Raw genomic sequence first — 26,710 nt, forward strand, 5'->3', positions numbered from 1 at the left:
ATAATTAATTTCTATTCGCAAATCAGATTCCATGCATTACGCCTTTGTGTGGATTTGTACAAAGCATGAAACTTGCAGAGCAGAATTACATTTGATGCACATTGCAGTACACTTCTTTGAGCAATGTTTGCAATGAAACTACTTGTCTTCCTTTGTTTTGTTTTTTTTCGTGTGAGCGTGAGTTGAAAGATCTGCCACATAACGCTCAACTACGTCAAAACGTGCATCCACTTTCCGTTCCTTAGATGGCCTCCCTTTGGAAAACATCACTGTTTTATTGGATGTCGAAATACATACAGTTACACTTCTTTTAAAACTGAAATGATCGTGTTTTCCATCATCTTTCTGATAGAGTTGCCAAGCATTTTGTTCCTCTAAATGTATCGCGCTCGAACCCCACTGTCGGCAGCCCTGAAGATGGTTTTCTGTGGTTTCCCCTTTTCACACCAAGCAAATGCTGGGGCTGTACCTTAATTAAGTCCACGGACGCTTCCCTCCCACTCCTAGTCCTTTCCTATCCCATTGTCACCATAAGACCTATCTGTGTCGGTGTGACGTAAATCAACTTGCCAAAAAAAAAAAAAAAATCAACCTCACCCTTGTGTCGGTAGATTTACTGGCACGTTAAAGAACTGCCATCTTGGCGTCTCCGAAAACTGTAAAAGTAGTTAGTGGGGCGTTAAGCCAATAACAATGTTGTTAGCTCCAAAATGAACATATGAATAGTTGATGAACCAAAGCTGATTTTTATGAAATTTTGCTGTAAATAAAAGTAGCAAAGTGAAAAACGTAAGGTCGATTATAGCGCCAGGGTTGTGAATGTATGTTTTAATTCTTCATTAAAGTAACATTTTTGGAGGCTTTTATTTTTCACGAAGAACTTCATTATGAGTAGTTCTGTGCTCAGAGTAGTTGCAATTCCTTACCTTGAATTAAATGTAAATAGTTTCTCTGCCATGTATAGAAGGAGGTTACAGATCTCACAGGGGTTTGGGTGAAAGACGTATCTGTATATTTTCTGTATTCTGTGGTGTTTGAGAACCGAAACTGGAGTACATTCTCCTTTCTTGCAAGAGGTTTAGAAGATGAAAGCCAAATTGTGACAGTATATTTTGGCGAGCCGAACATGTCCTGGTACATTCCCGCCACTAAAATCCATACGCCATTTCCTTTCCCTGTAAGGCTGCAACTTATTTATTTATTTGTATTTCAGACTGAAATTTGTGCAAGACCTTCGCAAGAAGCAAGCAGCCAAGGAGGCAGAGGCTGTGGGAAGGGAGGAGCGAAGAAGACAGCTCCAGCACCATCAAGACCCTCGGAATCAGGGAGGAGGCAAGAAGAGAGACACGGCCAAGAGGAAGGTTAGTGACTGATTTGTTGTTCTTTAAAACCATAATGTTACCTTCCATAGTCAAAACAAGGTGTAAAGGACTTAACACAACATCTTAATCAGCTGAACACTGTCCTGTGCAGTGAAAACATCTTTCTGTGTTTGACATCGGTGACTTGTTTATTACATTCCATTATGTAAATTATTTGGAGTCTTTTTCACCTTTGGTGTCATGTACAGTTTCTAGTCTTGTGCCTCATGTACTCATCTTTCTGTCTTTGTCCTAATTTCTTCTTATTGTACTCTTCTCGTAACAAGACTAAAGATTTGTCCAGATAGCCTCTTAGTGAGTGTTGATGCTCACCCTCCTGGTGAGTTTATCAAGGGTGAGAAAAAATGTATTTTGGATAACTGCCTGTGTATTTGAAGAGTGCAGATTGTACTTGTCTCCCTCATTGTGAGTATTGGAAAGGAACAAAGAAATATCAGTTCAAGTGTTATGGGAATTAGAACTGTGCAGATCATACCTCTCCACTTCCACGCCTTCGCTAGTTTGATCAGAGAACGAGCCTGCTGCTGTGACGAACACTTGCTCAGTTGAAGTGGGCAACATTTGAACAGTGGTAGAATAACACCCACAGTGTTCCCTGCCTCTCGTGGGAGGCAACTAAAAGGGGACGTGGGAGCGTAGGTGTGCGACCATGTGGCCCTAAGCTGAGTCCTGGCATCGCTTCGACTTGTGCCAGGCTTCTCCTATCTGACCTCTCTTCGTCAACTCGTTCTTTCCCAACCTCAATGGTATGAAGATTGGAACTTAAATAGTGGCAACTATTTATTTACAACAGATACAAAAGAGTTACATGTTAGCAACCTTTACTGTCCTTCAATATAGTCACCAGCGTTGTGTATACCCCTTTGCCAGTGATGTGGAAGTCGTAGTATACCTTTAGCAGAGCCTGTTCTGTTGATGGTGCGAATGGAGCGGTCTACTGCTTTTCGAATCTCTGCAATTGTTCTGAAGCGAATGCTCACGAATCCTCTGGTTTCGATCACTGTCCGGTAACGCAGCAAGAGCACGCACTTCTTCACTCGTAGGACGACCTGCCCGATGAATGTCCACCACAGTTTGGTGACCATCGTTGAAGGCGTTTACCCAACGTGCCACTGTTCTGTAAGGAAGATTCCCTGCAAGTCTCTTGAAGGCCTTGATGACACTGTCGTGCTGTACGACCTCTGGCACATTCAATCTTGATCCGTCTCCGTTGTTCCTGTTTGGAAAACATAGTGACAACATTACGTTAGACCCCTAGCTCACAAGTGACTGTGTTTCTCTCGCTTGTGCGCACACAGGTGATGTGGGAAGGGCGAGTCCATTTGCTCTGAGGTAAGGTAGGTATGTAACCAACGTGTACTATCAGCGACAATATTAGATTCCGTTGCATAGCGTCTCCACAGCAGTGTTGCCACTATTTAAGTTCCAACCCTCGTATTAGAGCACTCAAGGCCCTTCGTGGTACTTCCCTTTCTTTCGCTGATACCAAAGTGTTGGACCTCTTCCATTCACCCCCCTGTGATTAGTGTTAATAGAGGATGGGTGCCCAGTTGTACTTCCTCTTAAAACAGTAATAACCACCACTACCATCCTATAACAGACTCTGTATATCATTCACTCGGAGTTGCAGCCCCGTTTCTGCTTCATGTGCCTTAATTACGAGTATTTTATGCTGTGATACAATTGTGGGGGTATATGGAACCAAATATGTATCTATATGCAGCAATTCGTAGAAGGTAGTAATCCATATGATGTAATAATTATTTAAAGATACATTGGCAAGCTATCCAACAAGAAACAGGCTGGGATTGATGAGAGGTCCATGGAGGGAACAAGAAGATTAATAGTAAAATTTAACCAAGACTACATATTCTTTCCACTCGAAAGATAACCAGAATAAAACTCAACATTTCACAATATCGTAAAGTACAAGAACAATGTTTGAGTAGAAATAACGTATTTACAAGAAAGCCCTAGACCATTTACAAACTCTTTTTTTGATGCAATTCAAAAAGATGTAGTTAACTTCAAGCCTCAGCCGAACAGGATAAATGAACACAGTTTTAAAATTAAGAGAAGGAGGGCAACGGGGATGGAGCAGGACGGGATCACAACAGTGGGAATCGCCCAAGTACGTAAAGATGTGGAGTGCAAAGATAGTTCATAGTGTGCTTGCGAAGTCCAGGCCCATATTCAGTCATTCTAACCTCTTCAGTCTTATGTATTATCTTGTTGCCATTATTTTGTTAAAACATTCATGTAAACTCAAACTGGCCGTGCAGATAAAGTTAAAATTAGAGCTTGATTGCCAAACTCCAATGGGCAAATAATAACAATAAATAATAAGATACTCTGTTGCTCACCCAATCTGGAAGAAAATAAAAATAGAGTTTCCCAGCAACATACTTGGAACTCATTGGAAGACCCTCCAACCTCACTCGGTATCAGCACTGGACTGAAGACCGAGGGATCGGGGGACAAATTTATCGGGCGGCAGAAAGGTTGTGAAGCGCACATGGCTTCGAGAAACAGCAGATAGTGACGTAGCGAGCGACGTAACCCAGTGGTAGTTCAGTACGCAGTGAGATGTCCAGCAGGTCGGGCGATAAGCGAGGCAGCAGGGAGAATACAAGGCCAAATACACGAGTGCTTGTAGCGACGTGTTGAGTAAGTCAAGCGGAGAACGAGAGAACAGCGGCCGTACGAAGTCAAGTAGGTGAGTGGCCGTTACAGTGCAATGAAGAAGGCTGAACCATAAAGTTGTGCTAAGAACCAATCCATGTGGCAACAGTGTGCCAATGAAATAGGCACTTGAACTTCCAAGTTTCTGAGCTGTTTGATTCTGGCCAAACGCATTCTGTTCATCAATTGTTCTAAGAAGTAGAGCTTCTTTTTGAGTAAGGTTTCTTTTTCACACTCTCATTGATTGGAATGCTCCAACAGAAGAATATTGTGCAAGATCCATCTCTTATGCGTGAGTCTGCAGGTTGTTTTGCACAGCTCTAATAAGATAACTCAGACGAAAACTAAAGTACTTCAGTCATATTATGAGAAACCATGATTCATTCGAAAAGACCTTAATGCTGGGGATGACTGATGGTAACAGGAGAAGAGGGCGACAACGGATGAGGTGGATTGATGACATCAAGGAAGCCATGGCTCCCAATTTAGAAAGACTTCGGAAAATAGTACACGACAGAAAGAAATGGCGCACTTTAGTGTATGGGGTCACGGAGAGTCGGAAGCGACTAAACGACTAACAACAACAAGATAAACATGACAGGATAGTGTGGAAAGAAGCAGCGACAGGAAGAAAACACAAAAGGGCAAGAACAGTCTCCACATTATGAAATATATAGGCTCTCCTCAACAGTTCTACAAGAGGGATTGAATATAAACAAGATTTTATTTTTTATTTAAATTCATTTATTGAGAAATGCAAGGCAATTACAATTTATTTTTCCACATAGTTTCCTGCTTTGGAAATGCATTTGTCCCAGCGTATGGGCAGCTTTTTGATGCCATCATCGTAAAAAGAACAGGGTCATGTCACCAGCCAGTTGGGCATGAATTCTTCCACACTCTCATCATTTTCAAATCATTGCCTCCAAGAGCTTCTTTAAGCGGTCCGAACAAATGGAAATCGCAGGGCGATAAGTCCGGGCTGTAAGGAGGATAATCAAGTGTAGTCCAGTGCATACATATCCTGTAGCTTGGAGACAGAGCTGCAGTATGGAGCCACGCATTGTCGTAGAGGAGGATGACCTGTCGAACCGGTTGGTCTCGTCTCGTCTTTTGCGATATGCGACCCTCGCTTTGTTCAAGACCTCATAGTAATAAGCAGCAGTGATAGTGTGTCGCTCATGCCCAGCGATCGTCGTCAATAATGTCTTTAATCGCACAAATGTTTTCATCTGTAATGCTGGTCCGAGGACGGTGATCATGTTGCTGATTTTCCACACTTTCTGCTCCTTCCTTGCACTTCTTATGCCAGGCAAACACGCGTCCTTGACAATGTTTGACCACCGAACTGTGCAGTTCTGGCAAATTTACGAGCAGGAAATTTCATAATTATTGTGTGTTGCGCAGTGGTGGAGTGCACCTGTTGCTCCGACATCTTGAGCGTTGAAAGGTAAGAATTTCATTATGGTCCGTATTGAACTGAGATCACTATTAAAAATTAATAAAATAATGTAATGGTTCCACCTTTTCAATTCATGTAAACTTAGTAATGTAAGGTTACACCACTAGTTGATCATAAATGGTACCGGTTTCGACCCTAGGTTCCGGGTCACATGTGTTATACTGCTCTACACAAACTTACGTCTGGTGAAAGAACTATATCTTCTACATTACTGTTCATTTACATGTGCATTGTTTTTTCTGTTTTTGAGTGATCGGCTGATGATGACCTGGAACTTTGGGTCGAAACTGGTACCTTTCTGAACCACTACTAGGAAGTTCAATGCCGACCCCGTGGTGTAGGGGTAGCGTGCCTGCCTCTTGCCTGGAGGCCCCGGGTTGGATTCCAGGCCAGATCAGAGATTTTTACCTGAATCTGAGGGCTGGTTCGAGGTCCACTCAGCCTACGTGATTAGAATTGAGAAGCTATCTGACAGTGAGATAGCGGCCCCGGTCTAGAAAGCCAAGAATAATGGCCGGGAGGATTTGTGGTGCTGACCACACTACACCTCGTATTCTGCAGGCCTTCGGACTGAGCAGCGGTCGCTTGGTAGGCCAAGGCCATTCATGGCTGTAGTGCCATGGGGTTAGTTTGGTTAGTTATTAGAAAGTTCACTAGGCGACATTAGGTCTGCTTATTAAATACACACAGGAAAGACTGTCAATAAGGTGCTGAGAGCTTGCTGAGTCATGGGAATGTAGGGTGGTATCACAAGACTCATCAGTATTTCCGACAACACATTTCTAATGACCGCATGTGTGACGAGCACTTTTGAGCTTTCGATGTGGCAGGCAAGTCATAAAACTCGATCACTCTGGAGCTTTAGGAACGGCAAAGGGTTAAATAGAAACTATGATAGTACTCCTTCAGGTATTTCAACATATCCTTCTTTTTCTCCTTTGTTTTTGGCAGTTACGCAAGTCAAAAATTGTAGATTTTGTACCTGTAATCACATTTATTGGTGACATAACTTGATAATATTGGAAGGGAATTAGTATTGCACGATTTTCTGAATTAATCTCTGAGCTTTTCAAGTGCATTTTGCATCAGAATTTCAGAATACTGAGCTCTCTATTGAAAACTTAATGTAAATATGGGACTAGGGCACATCATAGACCTTCGTTTCATAAGCTCCTAACTTACAGTAGGCTTTTATTCACCCATTTGTTTCAAATGTTAGTTTTGTCAGGGGAAGAAACAAGAAAGGCATATACAAGTGGTAGAATGCAATGAAGAGTGAACACGAAGTAAAATCAAAGATTTAGAATGTATGAACTTACTAAGATAGCAGTGGGTGAAGATGTGGAGTTTGTACTTCTGACTTGTCATTGCGTTGTGTTCCTTTCCTCTTGTCTGGCTTTCTGAGTTGGTAAATACTTATGAAGACTTAACCTATCCATAACACACATGCACACCTTCATCTCAATGCAAGTAGCAAAATACTGTTAATTTAGAGAGAGTTTCTGTTTTACAGCTGGAAGATGGTGGAAAATGGGCCTCTGTGGCAGCAGAGTCAGTTGTAATTCCCCCAGGCCAGCCTCTGCCACCGAAGGTCGAGCCTGCAGCGATTGCCAAGGAAGAGCCTCCTCAAAAGAAGGCTAAACGTAAGTACTCTCCTCCAAGAACAGCCACATGGAAGTCTCATTTATGACTTACTAGATGAAATCACAATTTAATTATATGTAGAGTCAGGCCAATGTATCATCCATTTTATCCAGAATTTCATGTTCTGTAAAGTTTCTCGTCACTTTGGAATCCTTCATGACCTGTACTTTGTTTGTCCTAATGTGTTTGCCAATGTAGGTTCTTACATCGTTCCGTATGTAATTTGTTAAGCTGTTTTCAGAAATGGAAATTGTGAGAAAACTGTTGGACAGATTTCAGTGAGCTACCCATCATTTTAAAGCCACAATCTAAAGTTGTGGCATCATACACAACCATTAACCTTGCTCAAGGGAGATTAGTGTCACCATCCCTATCCTTCACTTGAGTAATTCTTGTCTGTCTTCAGGCAGGGACCCAGTCTCACGGGGTATAACGTGGAACCATGCCCAGGGTTACGGGTGAAGACCTTAACAGCATCTTAGGCAGAGAAGGAGACCTTTGGGATGGTGAAGATGGTGGATGAGGCAACCCATCCTCTCTGGAGAAAATTAGAAGAGGAAATCACTACCTTGTGGATAAGAGGGGTCTTCAAAGGCTAAGGGAGTAAACCCCGAATGAAAATCATCAGATGCATTAGACTTAGCAGGTCAGCAGTTGAGTAAATTAGTACTTGCTTTTAATTATAATACAAGCCTCAGATGGAAGTTTAAAAATGGAAATGGAATTGACAAGTCTCTAACTACAGTTGCACAGTGTGATGGTAATGCTGATATTCATGCAAGAAATCAGAGAACAAAACCCGATTTGGAACAATATTTTAACAATGAATGGGAAAGAAAATTAATTGATTGACCTAATGGAGAGACAGAAACTCGACATTCTGGGATTAAGTGAAGGAAAATGGAAAGGATTGAAGAAACTAAGAAAGGGGTACACCTTGTACTGGATGGTTAACAGTAAAGAGAAATGAAACAGAGTGGGATTTCTAGCGAATCAGAATGTTGAACTAATAGTTGAAGTTGAGTATGTAAATGAAAGAATTATAATAACGAACATACAGTAAACAAGGAACTACTGAAGGTAGTACAGGTGTATGCTCCACAGACAGGATGTAGCGTGGAAGAAAGATGATTTCCTCAATGAACTGGAAACACATATTGTTGGAGATGGGATCATGATAATGGGAGATCTGAATGCTCATGTGGGAACTGATAGAATGGGATATGAGAAAGTTCTGGGGCCACATGGGTATGGCGATAGAAATGAAGAGGGAGAGAAACTGTTGTACTTTTTTTTCAGAAATAACCTGGTAATAAAAAACACATGGTTTATGAAGAGGAATAGCCGTAAGATCAGCTGATATAGTTGGGATGGACAGTATAGAACACTCATCGATTTTATAATAACAGACCGAGAATGGGGAAGATACGTCATGAATATGAAGATAATCCCAGTGAAAGTATGGAAGGTGAGCATAGATTATTAATTTTGGAATTAAAGCAAGTAATAATCCGTAAAATTTTACTGAAGAAGAAACCAAAGATCAGTATTTGGGAATTCGAGGAGGAGGATAAAAGAATGGCATTCCAAGATTGTATATAAAGGAAGTTGCCTAACAAATACGAAGTGGAGAAGAAGAGTGGGACAATTTAAGACGGACGTTTGTGGAAGCAGCAATTGAGGTATTCAGGAAATCTAAAGCAAAGGTTAAGGGAAAAGAGACACGGTGGTGGACAGACAATATAAAAAGAAATAAGAGAAAGGAACAAGGTGAAAAAAGAAATGGATAAGGAAAAGCAAAAAACATATCAGAGGGATGAGAATAAGATAGAAAGGTTACATGTGGAATTCAAAAGATTGGAACTACAAGTAAGGAGGAGTATCAAGGAAGAAAAGGAGAAATGTTGGGGAGAGCAAGATAGTCAAGGAAATCACAACCTATTTTACAGGGTAATCCTGTATCACGTGTGTGAAGGGAATCAGAACACAGAATGAGGATTTCTCATTTCAACAGAACTATCTCTTGATGTTAATATTCTATAAAATCCCTTAATAATATGACTATACAGAGTGAAAGCTACGTCCATGCAGGTTATAATAATGGCGTATGGCCTCCGGAGAGGCCTGGTGCGGGTCTTTTTCTCGTAGACGGCCTACAAGGTGACCTGCATGTCTGTGAAGATGAGAGCCCTACCTAGGATGATTACTAATGCTGAATACGCCACACACATCCACCCCCCGAGCCATTGGAATTAACCAATTAAGGTTAAAATCCCCGACCCTGCCAGGAATCGAAGCCGGGAACCTCTGAACCGAAGGCCAGTACGCTGACCATTCAGCCAACGAGTGCGAATCCATGTAGGTTGAAAGGGTAATATGTTATGTAATCTTGATTAGGCTGTAGGATAGCTCTAAACAAGATTCCATAATGAATAATGAATGATTATAAATACAGTAGAAGTCCGTTATAACGAGAATTCATAACGTCGAAAAATTTACTCGCTATAGTGGGTTGTCGTTATATCCGATTTTGTAGAAAAGTCTGAAAACCCCCCATGCATATAAAAATTGGTATGAAATCGCAATCATTTTGTTCAAAACTTGCGTTTCCGCAGATGATATCCACACTACGGCTTACTTGTTCGTTATTTTTCGAAATCTGATACTACGTGAAAGTTGTTACAACACAACAGTATAACAACGAACTCTACCTTGGTGTCTCCAAAACTTCCCAATCGGTAGTAGTTGGCAACACTGGACCTTACAAGAAAACAATGGAAATGAAATACTTACCACGTTGTCCAAAGAAAAGGCATGAAAAACGGACACTCGGTGCCAGAGGCTATGTGAATCAAAACCCAAGAGAATATACTAACTATAAAGGAAAGACAGATTAAAAATTTAAACCAACTTTAATGGATCTGGACTTCAATTCTTAAAGGACAGTAATAACTTGGAACTTACAATTCGATGATTAAAAGAAAAGAAGAAAATTATCATCATACTAAAGGAAAAGATTATATAACTTGGGTCGACCCTTGAAAATATAAGAAATAAACCTTGGGATCACAATCCTTGAAAACTAAATTAATCAATTTAATTAGTAGAGCAGTAGTGGAATAATTAACGGTAAGTTGAGGCTTGTTTCTCGACACGTCTAGTATAATTCACAGAAATAACCGAAGTGGCAAATAAATGTTACCAAGATTTAGGCGAAATAGAACCCAATAGTAATTAAATTAAATCATGGAAAGGAAGACGTATTTCAATTTTAGAATTAGTAAACTGGAGTACAATACGAGTCCACACACCGGACCAAAGATACAATCGACAGCCATCAGCTGGTTTTTTTTTTTAATTTTATTTTTTATTTTTTATAACACACGGAAACCATCTTTGTTTACAACAGTTCCCATAGAAATGAATCACATGTCGCGATTAAAGCATGGCTTCAAAACATTATCAGATAGACATTGACCAAAGAACTCCAACTTGCCGATTTTCATCTGTGATCCACCGAAATAACGCTTAACTATCTGTTACAAGAAGTTTTGAAATGAAAATTTACCAAAACATAAGAAATCTGAGTCCTGATTTTAACAAAATTACATCTTATTAACGCCAGAGTAAAGGCTACCGCGTGATAAAGAAATTCCTCTTGATAACCGTAGTTTAAAACATACTCGCAATTCAATTTTTTTTAACTTGTTCAGTCCAAACCAAAAATCTTGAGGATTGTGGAGATACCTCGGTGGGAAGGGGTATTCATGCAGATTTCATCATGCAGGGTACTTACAATTTCTCGGAAGCAAATATAAGTTGATAAACAAACCACAAATCCAACTAGAATTTGTGGCCGGTTGGCCATAAATTTAACCAGGGTTGAAAATCAACCACATCTCGCTCGTCTTCATCTTATTGATCGGGTTTCTTTTAAAAAACCAAGTATCCGCGATCAAGTTCCAACAGTTTGGCTTCACGATCTCCAACAACTCGATCGATAATTGGCAGAGCAGCGCTGAACTTCACGCTGTGCTCACAGATGGCAGTAGGATGCAGTTCAGATGGAACGCTCAGTCTGATAGCCGACTTTTCTACTAGTAAGAACCCGCTTCTTACGAATCGTGTACAATTCCATCAGGCTTTGAACAACCTTTAAATAATTTCCAAGTCCATGCATACTCGAAATGCGTGATATATATGCATACGCCATAAAGTGTATGTTTAATGACATTAATTTACCAAAATGACATTCGGAAAAAAATATAGTACCGTATTTCTTCGAATCCAAGATGAACCCCACTTTTCCCTTCAAAAAATTTAAATCAGGCTCAAAAAGTACTTTGTAAAATCATATGAATGCCTTTGTTGTACAGTAGGACTTCGCATTTTTAGACTATTTTCAGACGCCGAACATTGACTTTCATCATGCCAGGGTGTGTTTTTTTTTTTTTAATGCAGCTGCACAATTATTCTTTATTTCCTAGGGTTTAAGGACCATTAAATTAAAATTGGCATCATAATACCAAAGATAACCCGTTAAAAATTTGCCAGCTTTACCTATTCCATGCGTCTGTACATTACGACGATCCATCAGGAAATTATTCTTGCTGTCTATAAAACTGTTACTTTTACTCAGCGTCAGATATAACCGGCTACCGCTACACGCATGTCTCGCTTGCCAGGTTCGGCCAAATTCATCGGCTAGCAATGTATAGACCTAATCGCGGACGTTGAAAGCCATTCCGCTCTTGCGTTTTTCATGCATATACCTCACTATTTCATCTTCGACTTCTTTAAAGCGTCCTTGTTGCGGACCACTGAATGCATTTTTTGTACAGTACGCATTCTTTTAGCACTTTGTCTTCACGCTAACGCCAAATATTGGTTTTAGTTAGGCCTATGCCGTATTTTCTTGCAGCTGCACAATTATTCTATATTTCCGAGTGTTTAATAACCATTAACTTAAAATTGGCATCATAACATCGACTAGAACCCATTTAAAATTTGCCGGCAATACCTTTTCCACGTATCTTTACAATACGACTATCCATCACGAAAATATTCCTGCTGTCTATAAGACTTAATTTTACTAAGCGTCAAGTACAATAGACGTGTTATAACTCTGCCACTGAGTAGCCATGGTCTTTCTAAGGATTCGAAGGCTCGCATGTTTTGATGTCATTCTGCAGATTTGAGAAACGTTTTTGTAGAGGCTAATAGAACGCCATACTCTCTTCACTATTTCCTGAGATCCAGTGACGTTACACACAGGCACTGTACAACGGGTTGTCGCGGCTAGCGATGTAGGCTATAGTAAAGAGGCGGTTGTTTATTGTCAACGAGTTTTGTGCGCGTGTGAAAAGAAATAGCGTGGTTACCGCGGTAGTTGCCAGTGGTATCCATTAACTTACTGTTAGGTCGCGAATGCAAGGCAACCCTTGAATTTTCGCATGAGATTCTAAGAAAGAAAAAAAAAGTCTTGGATACGGAGAAATACGGTATCAAAGAAAGAAAAAAAAAGTCTTGGATACGGAAAAATACGGTATCAGTCCAGAGGTTTCTGTGTCAAACACTTCAGTTCTCTTCTTCAAATGGCGTCACCTAACCTAACGGTATATGTATAATGAAAACATATTTCAAACGCATGTAGAAAAATAACCTCCTCGCAAAAAATTTACATTTAAATAGCCTTTCAGAAATTTAACTAGATGCGAGAAGATGTGAAATACCCTCTGAAATCAGTGATGTACTCTGCCATATCTTGATTGTATCACATTCTTACTTAATTTCCGTATATACCGGTAACATTAAAATTAAGATATCGTTTAATTCAGTTTTTTTTAACGAGTTAACAACTGCTATCGGCCACGTTATTTATGCATTTATTACGAAACATATTATCCTCTTTCATTTCGAATTTTCCTTAGAGAACAGCAGTCGACGCGTTATTACTAATCAACTCCAACATCGCCTTTGAATGTCTACGAGAGAGCTCGCAAACGCACAAAGTGAGAAAACTATACCGTACGGTACCGAAGAAGATCGATCGCATTTTGTTGCAAACGTTCCAGTTTTCTTATTCAAACAGCGTCGCCTATCCTAACTTAACCATACTATACATATGATGAAAACACACTTCAAGCGCCAGTAGAGAAATGATAACCTTCTCGCTATACATTTTCATATTAGCCATTCCGAAATTTAACCACACGCGAGAAAATATAAACTAACCTCCGAAATCAAAATTAAGCACTCTGCCATATTTCGAGGTGTATCCCATTCTTACTTAATTGCAGTATCTAGCCTCAAAATTAAGAGCGCTCGTTTAGTCCGCCTTAATTTTTAACGAGTTAACAACCGTTTATTTACGCATTTATTACGAAAATATGTTTCTCTTTCATTTAGAATTTTCTTTACGAACAGCAGTCGACGGGTATTACTAATCGACTCAGACATTGCCTACGAATGTTGACGAGAGAACTCGCATTGCACATAGCGAGGAAACAATGCCGAAGGTAATCAATCGCATGCAATATCAACGCTGGGATGCATAAATATCGGTAACGGGAAAAATCGCGCACGCTTAATTGCTCGTAATTACGGATGCGTCAGTGATAGGGCTGTCGCTGTAACCGAAGGATGATACACAGTTTAATATAGGAATTTTGAAGGGACCGAAAAAATCGTCGCTATATCGGAGTTCTCGTTATATGCCGTACTCGCGATAGCGGACTTCTACTGTATTGTTTATCTTTATTTATCTATCTTCCACATAAATAATTTACAAATCTCACAAATTAAACTGTTTATGAATAATTTTAGGAAATGATTACGTGAATGGGGTCAGCCGTATTTCGCAAATAACGCGAAAAAGTGTTTCCTTTTCACAAAATCGAACATAAATTAATGCAAAAAAATCATGTCTATTTATTCCTATATACATTCCTAGCTAAGTTCCCATATTTTTTTTTTTTTTATATGATGTGTACATTACCTCATTTTCCTTCATTAATGCATTGCTGTTCCATTGTACAAGGGGCGTTCAATATGTAACGCAACACATTTTATTTCTCGGCCAATTTCATTTTTGAAAAGTTGGAATTTTGTTTGGGACACCTTTGAATATTCCCGCTTCGTCACATAGAGTTTCATTAATTTCTGGTAGGTGGCAGCGCTATAACTAGCCTTCTAAATGGCACCTGTAACGGAGGTGCATTCCAAACAGAGAGCAGTTGTAGAGTTTCTTTTGGCGAAAAACCAGGGCATCACAGATATTGATAGGCACTTGCCGAATGTCTACGCAGACCTGGCAGTGGACAAAAGAGTGGTGAGTCGTTGGGCGAGGCATGTTTCATCATCACACTAAGGTCGAGCAAACCTGTGTGATCTCTCGCATGCCAGCCGGCTGCACACAGCTGTGACTCCTGCAAAGTTGGAACGTGTGGACACACTTACTTGAGGTGATCGACGGATCGCAGTCAAACGCCTCGGTGCTGAACTTGACGTCTCTGTTGGTAGTGGAGTATTCAAAGCTTTGTTCCCGCTGGCTTCCTCGACACCTAATGGAAGACCATAAAGAGCAAAGAGGAAATGTCTGTGCAGAACTGCTTGCTCCTTATGAGGCTGAAGGTTACAATTTTTTGTCAAACATTGTCACAGGTGATGAAATATGGATTCATCACTTCGAACCGGAAACAAAACGGCAGTGCATGGACTGGTGCCACACCAACTCTCCCACGAAGAAAAAGTTCAAAACTGTGCCCTCAACTGGTAAAGTAATGCCTTCGGTCTTCTGGGACTCTGAAGGGGTTATTCTGTTCGATGTCCTCCCTCGTGGTGAAACGATCATCTCTGACGTGTATTTCCTACTCTAACAAAATTGAAGAAATGACGTCAGCATGTTTATAGCCGCAAAAATGCAAATGAACTTCTCCTTCTCCACGACAACGCACCCAACAGGAGTTCACAAAACTTCAGTGGACTGCCCGGATCTCACGCCTTCTGACTTCCTTCTATTTGGCCTTAATGAAGGATGCACTTTGTGGGTGATGGGGAAGTTATTGATGCAGCACGACGTTTGCTTCAACATCGACCAGTCGAGTGGTACCTTGCAGGCGCACAGACCATATTACGGTGGCATAAGGCCGTAGCGTTGATCAGAGATTATGTTGAAAAATAGGTTATTGTAGCAAAAGATTGGGGGAATAACATGGTGTATTTCAATCCTCAATAAAACCAACCTACTTTTGGAAAAAGTATTGCGTTATATATTGAACTCCCTTCATAAGTAGGAAGTTACTGTTTGAATGCTACCATCACACACTATTTTACTTTCTGTTACTATTGTTTTCTTGGTGATAGAAGAGGCAACTTCCATAGGCCAGGATATCACTTCTGTTAAGCCATCAGCCTGGAGCTTGGCTGGATCCTCAGATAGCAGTACCAGAGGTTATGCAGTTATAGGCAGTGGCAGTGTGCTAATGATGGACTCTGGGGCTGAACCCTCCTGATGTCCGGATATCCACTAAAGACAAAATCATTGAATTAATTAAATGATGTTCCTAATCAGCCTGTAGCTGAATAGGATAATAATTATGTCCTCTTTTCATAGTTGCCATTTGCCCATTTTCATTGCATCATTATGTCTGTTGATTAAAAATCTTGCCATTATGTCCATAGTTAATCCTTGTCCTTCATCCCTCTCTCATATTACTTCTCTGTATTTTTTGTAGATGGTAGTTGCATTACTCCAGAGAGTATGCGGGGCTCCAAGCACACAGCCCGTAGGGGAGCGAGGGGTTGGTAGGTGAAAGGGAATTTGGGCACAGCCTGTGAATGTGATGCCAACAGAAAAATAATTTCATCTTGATAAATATAACTAATTTGTGGATTAATTGTTGAGAGGTAATAAAATAAGCAAGTCACCCCTGGAAAAATCATTACAAGCATAATTTAATACTGTGTAACTCCGCCTGGATTCGGTTAGGAAGTGAGTCCACAAGGTTGTGCAGGTACGTCACATCCAGGTTAAGCCACACGCTGAGGATTTAATTGCGCTATTCCACCAAATTACAGGGATCATGGTGTCGAGTGTTTTACCCACTGTTTCAACATGCCCCACAGATTTTCAATGCGGTTCAAGTCAAATGATTTTGCAGGCCAATTGAGATGTAATGAGGTGGAAGAGTGTTCATAAAACGAGTTACATATGCGTCCAGCCCGATGAACTTTGCTGTTTGTTATCTTGATAAATCGGGGTATCAATAGCGTACTCCTCATGTAGATGTTAACTGAAAGAAAACACAATGTTGGTCACCTTTGTGAGCGGGCCCAATCCACGATACGACAAGCAGCTTCAAAACTTTACAGACCCACCTCCGGCTTGAACCTGACCTTGCGCACATCCAGGATAAAATGCTTCATTTGGCCTTCGGTGGACTTGACAGGTAAAAACACGATTCATCAGACCATATTACATTCCGCCAGTCAGATACTGTCCCCTCTTGACGTGTAGCTTTATGTGCCTGTGTGAGGTGACCAACTACAAATGTTCATTGCTTGCAGTTCCCATCGCAATGTTCTCTCGCTAACAGGTTGGGATGGACCTTCATTCACTGACTGCAGCAATTCCTATGGGGTTTGGAAGCAATTTTGATTCACAAGCCGTGAAATGCTTCTCCGTTCCCTCTGTCAGGATCTTTTACCCACCACAATTCTGATGTTGTATTTCTTGTCCACATGTAATACGCCAACTGCTTGTAGACACGTTGAACAGTCCGCCGCAAAACATCAACAAATCCAGCAAATTCACACACTGTATGGCCATGGTCACGGCCAAACATGATTGCCTCTTTTTGCCTTATGCTCACATAGAGGCAGTGCATGTGTGGTTGAGCACGGGACTTGTTCGCTGCGTCACCTATACAGGCTTAACGATAAATCTGTGCATGTGCACTAGGGTGACTATTTTTTCGTTTGGTCAGCTTGTATTGTAGAAGACCAAATATATACCCTTACCGTCTTACTAATAAACGGTGTATTTTTTTTTTTTTTTTTTTTTTTGCTACGGGCTTTACGTCGCACCGACACAGATAGGTCTTATGGCGACGATGGGATAGGAAAGGCCTAGGAGTTGGTAGGAAGCGGCCGTGGCCTTAATTAAGGTACAGCCCCAGCATTTGCCTGGTGTGAAAATGGGAAACCACGGAAAACCATCTTCAGGGCTGCCGATAGTGGGATTCGAACCTACTATCTCCCGGATGCAAGCTCACAGCCGCGCGCCTCTACACGCACGGCCAACTCGCCCGGTAAACGGTGTATAACTTTTATACAAGGTTTATACACCGATTATGTGAAATTCGTTACTAATAAACCGTATATAAGCCTCCTGTGTATACATCTGTTATAGTTATTCATTGTATTGCTTATACAGACCAGGACCCTTGTATAAGCGTTGTATAGCAGCGAGTAGCGGAAAAAAGAAACGAGTGAGCAATTTATTTTTGTGGTATTTATTGTCTACAGTAATATAATCGAGGTGAAATATTCGACTTATCCATTTAACATTGAAAGAATGGACGATAACGTTGATCTTCACGATATTTTAAACATAGAAGACATACACCATTCAGAGGTTATGGATGCTAGACGTCTTCGTAAAGTAAAACACTTTAAAGAGACGGAATGGCAATGAATAACTATAAAATAAATTATGGTTGGGCGTATTTTTGTGTAATAATGTGTTACTGCTTAATAGACTTTTGATATTGCGAGTTTATTATACATTATCTGCCCCTACAAAGATCTTTCTCAAAATTGAGTACCTATAAAATTGGGCATATTCTTCGAGATAAAAAATGGCATAACTTGAAAACCATACGTAATATGATTTCGATACTTTGTAGTTGAATACCCAGAAATATAACGTATAAATGCCTAATAGAGACTTTTTTGATCAAACCTTTCTTTTAAGCTACAAAACAGTTTTTCCTTTCTCCTGAAAAGTAATGATTTTGGAATGTGTAGGCCTACCCTGTTCAACTCGCCGATTCAATTACAATTGCTTACGTTTTCCGTACTACCCCAGTTAGGAGCTTTTGATCTTAGCTTTTCCATTTCTTTTTTGGCGTTCATTACACAAGCAAGCTGAAGAAATGTTGATATCAATATGAGTAAATTTCCGGCTGTCTCATGGAATGACAATGAATAACTAAGTTATAAAAGAAATGATGGTTGGGCGTATGTTTGTGTAATAATGTATTACTGCTTAATAGACTTTTGAAATTGCGAGTTTATTATACATTATCTGCCCCTACAAAGATCTTTCTCAAACTTGAGTACCTATAAAATGGGACATATTCCTCGAGATAAAAAATGGCATAACTTGAAAACCATATGTAATATGATTTCCATACTTTGTAGTTGAATACGCAGAAATATGATGTATAAATGCCTAATAGAAACTTTTTTGATCAAACCTTTTGTTTAGCTAGAAAATAGGTTTTCCTTTCTCCTGAAAAGTAAGGATTTTGGAATGTGTATGGTACACTTTTCAACTCGCCAATTCAATTACAATTGCTTGCGTTTTCCGTACTATCCCAGTTAGGAGCTATTGATCTTTTTTTAAGCCATTCCGTTTCTTTTTTTGGCGTTCATTACACAAGCAAGCTGAAGAAATGTTGATAACAGTATAAGCCAATTTCCAGCTGTCTCACTTAGTGTTGCAACTGCCTTTTCGATATGCCGTGCTACTGTGCGACTTTCCGGAAAGTTTTGCTCGTAGATAACCAGCAGAAGCGATCATAAAGGCGGTGAACGTGCGAAATACGTCAGTGAACTGCAGGAAGAGATTCCTACGCCTTGAAACGAGTGTATACGTGCTGTATAGTAATACAATGCGTATACCTCGTTTATTAGTAAGAAAAATGTAAAACGCTTATACAGGGTTTATTCACTGTTTAACTAAACAAGAGTTAAACAACTGTATAAGGACTTTTTATTAGTAAGGCGGTTATACTCTAAATATAGGTTATAAATGTATCAAATGGTAAAGAGTGTAATATTCAGCTTAAATTTGCCGTACAATTGGTACGCTGTAGGAGAAGCATGAACAGTATCTTACGTAATGCTAGGAAAGCCTTTTCAAAAGAACAAGTAGGATACATAAGCAAATTTAACCTTTTAAGTGCTGAGTTGACTGTTTGGTAGCTCACTGCTGAGTTTCTTCATTTGTATATAAATTTTTTTGTAGGAGCCTCAATTTTTAACTTATCAGTGGAGTGATTAGCTTAAAATGTGTATATATGTTGGTTCTTTATAAATCTAAATGCAAATGGAAAACCCTACATTTACGTTCAATATTATTTCGATAGAAAACAAAATTACATTTTTTGTGCCCAGGCGTACATGGTCTTTATACAAAGTAAAAAACCCAAAATAAGCCCTTTGTCACACAATCAGCACGAATATCGACTTTCACAGGCTGCTGGGTAGAGTGAGCACATTCATGGCAGATCTTTTACGTGGTTTACGATATTATTATTATTATTATTAATAATAATAATAATAATAATATTAGGTACAAGTTTCACAGTATGAGCAGTCTGTTTGACATTTGGTACCTTCAGAAGGTTTTCTTTGTGTGAAACACTTCAAAACATGGCACAGTGCATAGCCCTTTGTCACACAATCAGCACGAATATCGGCTTTCACAGGCTGCTGGGTAGAGTGAGCACATTCATGGCAGATCTTTTACGTGGTTTACGATATTTTCGGCACTCTCTGTATCACTTAGCAATTCATTAAAATCATCATCTTCATCATAACTTTCTGCTGCAGTTAATAACTGAAAAATTCTTTGATCCAAAATAACATTGCGGCGAGAGCAGCTAGCTTGTTGTTCCGCCATGCTTGTTTACATCACAGATAAACTCCACTGACGTCTACAAAAAGCTCTGTAAGTTACTCCCTGAAGCTTTAAGCCACAACCAATTAGTTCTACCAAATGCCCAGCAGATGGCAGAACATGCCGGAGATCGAATTGCACTCGAGAGTGAACCGGGAAACTAAAAAAAAAAAGTACTTCTCATGCACCGCCTAATAGATGGGCGTAGCAGTGATGAACTGGCTGTGTCAGCTGTCTATAGGCGGGCGTAGCACTCATCGGGTTAATCCTTCCCAGTATAAGTAGGCTGAATGGTTTTGTGTGATATTAGGAATGCATTTTTTTGTCCTGTCCTGTCCTGTCCTGTCCTGTGCGGACTTTGGATAGTGTTTCAAAGTTCCTAAGTGAGAAAGTTGAAAACAGTGCGAGTGAAAAGCACGTAAATATTGGTACCGGTACTGGATTTGTAATGCTGGAGAAAGGAGATGTATGTCGTCGATTAGATTCTGCATGCAGACTCAAAATAAAACATTTGAACGGGAAAGTAACTAAAATTCGCCACATTCTTCGAAAACCGATCGACGCAGTTTATTTTTGAGAGAAATTTGATCTTGTGCGTAAGGGGCATTGTGGGACAGTGACATTGGAAAACCCAGGAATTGTTTGAGTTTTAATTAACTCAGTCTTAAGGCCTATTCAGTAGCTATGATTATAAAATTGTTCATTTGTTATTTTGTGTTATTTACCTGTTCATCTTTGGATAAGTGTGATTGATTGATTGATTGATTGATTGATTGATTGATAGATATATCAAATTTGTATCCTTCATTCCTCCTCAGTACCTTTACTTTCCCTGCCTGATTGTCTGGCCATTAATGAGTTTTTGTTTGTGGATTGATTTTTATATAGCGGAGGAGAAGTCAGAAGGTCCCCACGGAGTGACGGTGCCCCACGACCCGGCTAAAGACAACCGCACTGTGTTCGTTAGCAATCTGGACTACTCGTTAGAAGAATCCACGCTGCGAGAGCAGTTTGCGGGTGTCGGAACCATCACGGACCTTAGAATGGTGAAAGATTTCAAGGGACGGTTCAAAGGTTTTGGCTACGTTGAGTTCAGCTCACCGGTAAGTTAGTTGTGGGTGTGATTCCCTCACAAGACTAAAATTGAAGTATAACTGTCTCCCCTTCTTTAACACATTGGAGGCGCCGCCTGGATACCTGTGCCAATTGACCAATTAGTTAAAATCTGTATTAGTATGTTTTAGTAGATATGTCCTCAGTATTTGTCAGATTTCAAAATATTAACGCAACCAGCATCCATGCCTGCATCACAAATATTTTTCCTTTTTTGAAACTTATTATCTTCAAAATTTATATTTAAAAATTGCTGCACTCTTATGATAATTATAAACTAATTTTTGTATAGAGGAAAGTGTGATCTTTCTAAATATTCCAAAAGTTATTACGATCATTGCTTTCCCTAGCATTGAAAAAAAAAAAAAAACACATTAAAATCCTGTGATTTGTGGATGGTAGCACATTGAAATATGGCCGTCTCCAATGTATTAAACTCACCTTTTTTCCAATTTACCTGGAGCTGATTCTCCTGTAATGTTATTTCCAGAGCTTATGGTTATGACTCATCTGTAGGGTTTTTTCTCTATTAAGAACTCCACGAAGTCAAAGGGCTACCAAGTTTCTCTGTTTTTTGAGGTGTTAGCTAAGTCTCACCATGTCATATAGTCTTCAGATCTTATCGAAACATAACCGCATTCAATTAGATCACCTTCTTAATGTGCTTCTTATTACACCACAACTTCATCTTAGCATTTTCATCTCTATGTTATGGAGTTTCTGCTGCTGCTGTTGCTTTTTAATCTAGCAACATTGGATTTAGATACCTTGTGAACTAACTTAGAAATAATAATTGAAATGGCCCAGCAAAGAGGTTAAAAGTATACTAGCATATAAAGTGTCTTATAAACTCAATCCATAAAGGATGTGTGTATGCGTGCGTGCGTGCGTGCGTGCGTGCGTGCGTGTGTGTGTGTGTGTGTGTGTGTGTGTGTGTGTGTGTGTGTGGAGAACAACACCACTTTTCTGTTGACGAAATGTGCAATTCTGGCAAATTATTCAATTGTATTTTTGTTTTGCATATATTGGTTTTATCAGAAATTTTTTCAAAGATTCCATTTCTTCAGAGAAATCAAACGGTCAGATGATGGTTGTCTCATACTTTTCCTTTTATTAGCTCCAACTCATCATCATCATCGTCGTCATGATTTCCCCTTGTCCAGCTCCTGCCAGGTTCGGGTGTTGATGGCACTTCTCCACTGTTGCCTCTCCTTCCACATAGCTCCATTATTCTCAGTAAAAGTGTAAATGACAGGGTCTTTGTCTTTTTTTGTCGAGTTCCAGTCGCACTGTTCTCTTTGTGTTGTCATGCAGATGTGCTTTGAAGGGCCTGACAATTCCTTCCTGCAGTAGTATTATTGCTGTCAACCAGAATTTTCTTCACGAAGTACGTTATCACTAAAATGGCTGCTTTCAGAACAACTGACCAAAACACTTTCTGGGAGATTTCTCATCTCATCTTCATCTGTGTGACCGCACCTTTTCAATGCCGTGATGAGAATTGAGGTTACGGAAGAATCTAAATAAAGAAGCAGAAAGAAACAGTTATTTCTCGACCAAGATTCATGGGGTGTGCATTAGGTGGGGGAATTTCAAAAGTCTCATTTCTGCAGTTAATTTTCGATTGCATACAGAGGACATCTGGGGCTTAGGATTTGAATTGTGTGTAGTTATATCTAGCAACACGCAAATATCCTTTCGGGCAACCTCTTCATGGGGGAAGTGCTTATTCTAGTGTAGACTAAATTGTATATAAGAATTTTGTCTGTGTTTGTCAACAATTCTTTATTGTATTGCAAAATGTGCAAAATAAACATTCCTGTATTTCCCACAGAGTTGCAACAATAATGTAATAATTACTGGGAGAACATTCTTAGATTTTACGGCTTCTATTAAATCTTTACATTTCTCCAAGGTTAATAAATAGCATTACTACAATATTTAATACATATGCTTGTTTGTGTTTGTACATGCTTTTATAGTGTAAATTTTATCGCAGCATAGCCTGGCAATTTTGGCGCTTATAATTTTGAGAACCGATGTAGTATAGGTTCATCAATAATCTTGCTAAAGAATACTTCAATTTGTTGGAAATGTTGACAACTTGTTCATAAAGTTCATAAGACAATAACACTATCCGAGACTGATGAATTGTCAGTATATTAGATTTATTGGTACCTCCAACTGATGCACTCCAAAAGCCCAGACTTGGTTAATCATTCTAACTCCAGGTAGGGTGAAAATTTTAAAATGTTGAGGATTTTATTTTTTCTTGAAGAGAGAAATAAAATAGAATTTTGAGTACTGTAGATGTCAAGACAAATAAGTTCATTACAGTATGGATATTAACTGTTTCATAGCTCATACTTGTACTGCTGCCACTTGTTTAATTCATGACTGGTCTCTCCTCAGGCCGAAGCTGCGGAAGCCTTGAAGAAAGACCATCATCCGATCAATGGTCGACCCATGTACGTATCGAAATGCGATCCTGACAAACAGACAAGGAAGCCTGGCTTCAAGTACAGCACAGATTTGGAGAAGTCGAAACTCTTCATAAGAGGTAAGAAGGAATCCTTCATAAAAGGTCAATAAGTGAGCATGAAGCAGGTGAGAATTACTTCGTTAAACTTATTTACAATCGCCTTTGACTACATGATGTTTCTTCTTGTGTATGTGAACTGTTGACTGCTGACCACTGGTGCAACTGATTTTATATTGGTTACAAAAATATTGGCTTACTTTGTAGTACAGCCGCTGTCCGCTGCAGCGAGTATAGCACGTAACGCAGAACTCTGTTGTGATAGCAGTTGTTTTTAATGCTCCTCAGAAACATTCCTTAATATCCTTTGGTTAAAATGAGAACCCTTTCACTGACTCATCTGTTATTAGAAGTGATCACGGAACCCCAAGTAATTAAACATGCATAAATTTTTTCCATATCAGTATCTGTACGCTCCAGCGATTATATTGAATACAATCAATTTCCCACTACGTGTACTACCGCACGCTCCTGCCATCATTCAGAGGTGCTGTCAAAGTTGATTAGTAATACCCGTTGACTACGACTGGTGTAAACAAACGTTTGACAAACATTCAAATTCAAAACAAGTGGGGAGAATATGTTTTTGCAATAAGTGTGTAAATAACGTCGCTGATTTTCTGCCGTCGTCAGGAGAACCAAAACTGGTGTAAAGAAAGAACATCGCGTATCCATCCGCGGCCTTCATGTCGATTGGAGAGTCGCTGGACTGTGTCCAAGCACATGGCAAGAGCCACGTGGGGTTGTTATCACCTCGCCTGATAGATGCGATTACATCAGATTGTATTACAGAACAAATTATCTTCACAAGCAAATAGCAATCACAGCTGGGTATTTAGGTTTTCAGAAAAGAAATAAATTACTTTAAAAGGTTGACAGATTTGAAGTTATGCCCAAATATGTAATAAATTATTCACAACATGGGGAAACTCACACTTTTGGCATTATATTGAAATTAAATTCTACAGGGGAAAAATAGTTTTGTAAAGGCATTATTTAAGAAAATTATGGGAATGGGAAGCGTTTGCTGGACTTCAGTGCTAGTATGGGTTTAGCTGTTACGAATACATTCTTCAAGCATAAGGCTATTCACCGCTACACATGGGAGGCTAAGGGTACCAGATCCATAATAGACTATATCTTGGCAGGCTTCGAATTCAGGAAATCTGTTAGGAATGTACGAGTTTTCCGCGGATTTTTCGATGATACAGACCACTATCTGATCTGTAGTGAACTAAGTATCTCTAGGCCTAGGATAGAGAAAGTGAAATCTGTCTGCAAATGAATAAGGGTAGAAAATCTTCAGGACGAGCAAATTAGACGGAAGTACATGGATATGATTAGTGAGAAGTTTCGAACAGTAGACAGTAAGCAGGTTCAGGATATAGAAAGTGAATGGGTGGCATACAGGGATGCTGTAGTAGAAACAGCAAGGGAATGCCTAGGAACAACTGTGTGTAAAGATGGGAAAAGGCGAACATCTTGGTGGAATGATGAAGTGAGAGCAGCTTATAAACGTAAAAAGAAGGCTTATCAAAAATGGCTCCAAACAAGGGCCGAGGCAGACAGGGAGTTGTATGTAGATGAAAGAAACAGAGCGAAACAAATAGTTGTTGAATCCAAAAAGAAGTCCTGGGAAGATTTTGGTAACAACTTGGAAAGGCTAGGTCAAGCAGCAGGGAAACCTTTCTGGACAGTAATAAAGAATCTTAGGAAGGGAGGGAAAAAGGAAATGAACAGTGTTTTGAGTAATTCAGGTGAACTCATAATAGATCCCAGGGAATCACTGGAGAGGTGGAGGGAATATTTTGAACATCTTCTCAATGTAAAAGGAAATCATCCTGGTGGTGCTGTGAACAGCCAAGCAAATGGGGAGGAGGAAAATGATGTTGATGAAATTATGCTTGAGGAAGTGGAAAGGATGGTAAATAAACTCCATTGTCATAAGGCAGCAGGAATAGATGAAATTAGACCTGAAATGGTGAAGTATAGTGGGAAGGCAGGGATGAAATGGCTTCATAGAGTAGTAAAATTAGCATGGAGTGTTGGTAAGGTACCTTCAGATTGGGCAAAAGCAGTAATTGCACCTATCTATAAGCAAGGGAACAGGAAGGATTGCAACAACTATCGAGGTATCTCATTGATTAGTGCACCAGGCAAAGTGTTCACTGGAATCTTGGAAGGGAGGGTGCGATCAGTCGTTGAGAGGAAGTTGGAAGAAAACCAGTGTGGTTTCAGACCACAGAGAGGCTGTCAGGATCAGATTTTCAGTATGCGGCAGGTAATTGAAAAATGCTACGAGAGGAATAGGCAGTTGTTTATGTTTCGTAGATCTAGAGAAAGCATATGACAGGGTACCGAGGGAAGAGATGTTCACTATACTGGAGGACTATGGAATTAAATGTAGATTATTAAAATCAATCAAAGTCATTTATGTTGACAACTGGGCTTCAGTGAGAATTGATGGTAGAATGAGTTCTTGGTTCAGGGAACTTACAAGGATTAGACAAGGCTGTAATCTTTCACCTTTGCTGTTCGTAGTTTACATGGATCATCTGCTGAAAGGTATAAAATGGCAGGGAGGGATTCAGTTAGGTGGAAATGTACTAAGCAGTTTGGCCTATGCTGACGACTTGGTCTTAATGGCAGACTGTGCCGAAAGCCTGCAGTCTAATATCTTGGAACTTGAAAATAGGTGCAATGAATATGGTATGAAAATTAGCCTCTCGAAGACTAAATTGATGTCAGTAGGTAAGAAATTCAACAGAATTGAATGTCAGGTGGGTGATACAAAGCTAGAACAGGTCGATAATTTCAAGTATTTAGGTTGTGTGTTCTCCCAGGATGGTAATATAGTAAGCGAGATTGAATCAAGGTGTAGTAAAGCTAATGCAGTGAGCTCGCAGCTCCGATCAACAGTATTCTGTAAGAAGGAAGTGAGCTCCCAGACGAAACTATCTTTACATCGGTCTGTTTTCAGA

At 39.8% G+C, this 26,710-nt stretch overlaps 1 protein-coding gene across 3 annotated transcripts in view; it reads left to right on the forward strand.

Moving 5' to 3' along the window:
* LOC136885906 (squamous cell carcinoma antigen recognized by T-cells 3) overlaps window positions 1-26,710 on the forward strand; it is a 115,643-nt gene that overhangs the window by 47,735 nt on the left and 41,198 nt on the right. For all 3 annotated transcript variants that reach the window (XM_067158594.2, XM_067158595.2, XM_067158596.2), the window contains exons 10-13: window positions 1,214-1,361; window positions 7,040-7,169; window positions 20,966-21,180; window positions 23,603-23,750. In XM_067158594.2, coding sequence (XP_067014695.2) covers window positions 1,214-1,361; window positions 7,040-7,169; window positions 20,966-21,180; window positions 23,603-23,750 — 641 coding nt within the window. The remainder of the gene's footprint in view (window positions 1-1,213; window positions 1,362-7,039; window positions 7,170-20,965; window positions 21,181-23,602; window positions 23,751-26,710) is intronic.

This window comes from Anabrus simplex, chromosome X (assembly GCF_040414725.1).
Source record: "Anabrus simplex isolate iqAnaSimp1 chromosome X, ASM4041472v1, whole genome shotgun sequence".
Taxonomy (NCBI): domain Eukaryota; kingdom Metazoa; phylum Arthropoda; class Insecta; order Orthoptera; family Tettigoniidae; genus Anabrus; species Anabrus simplex.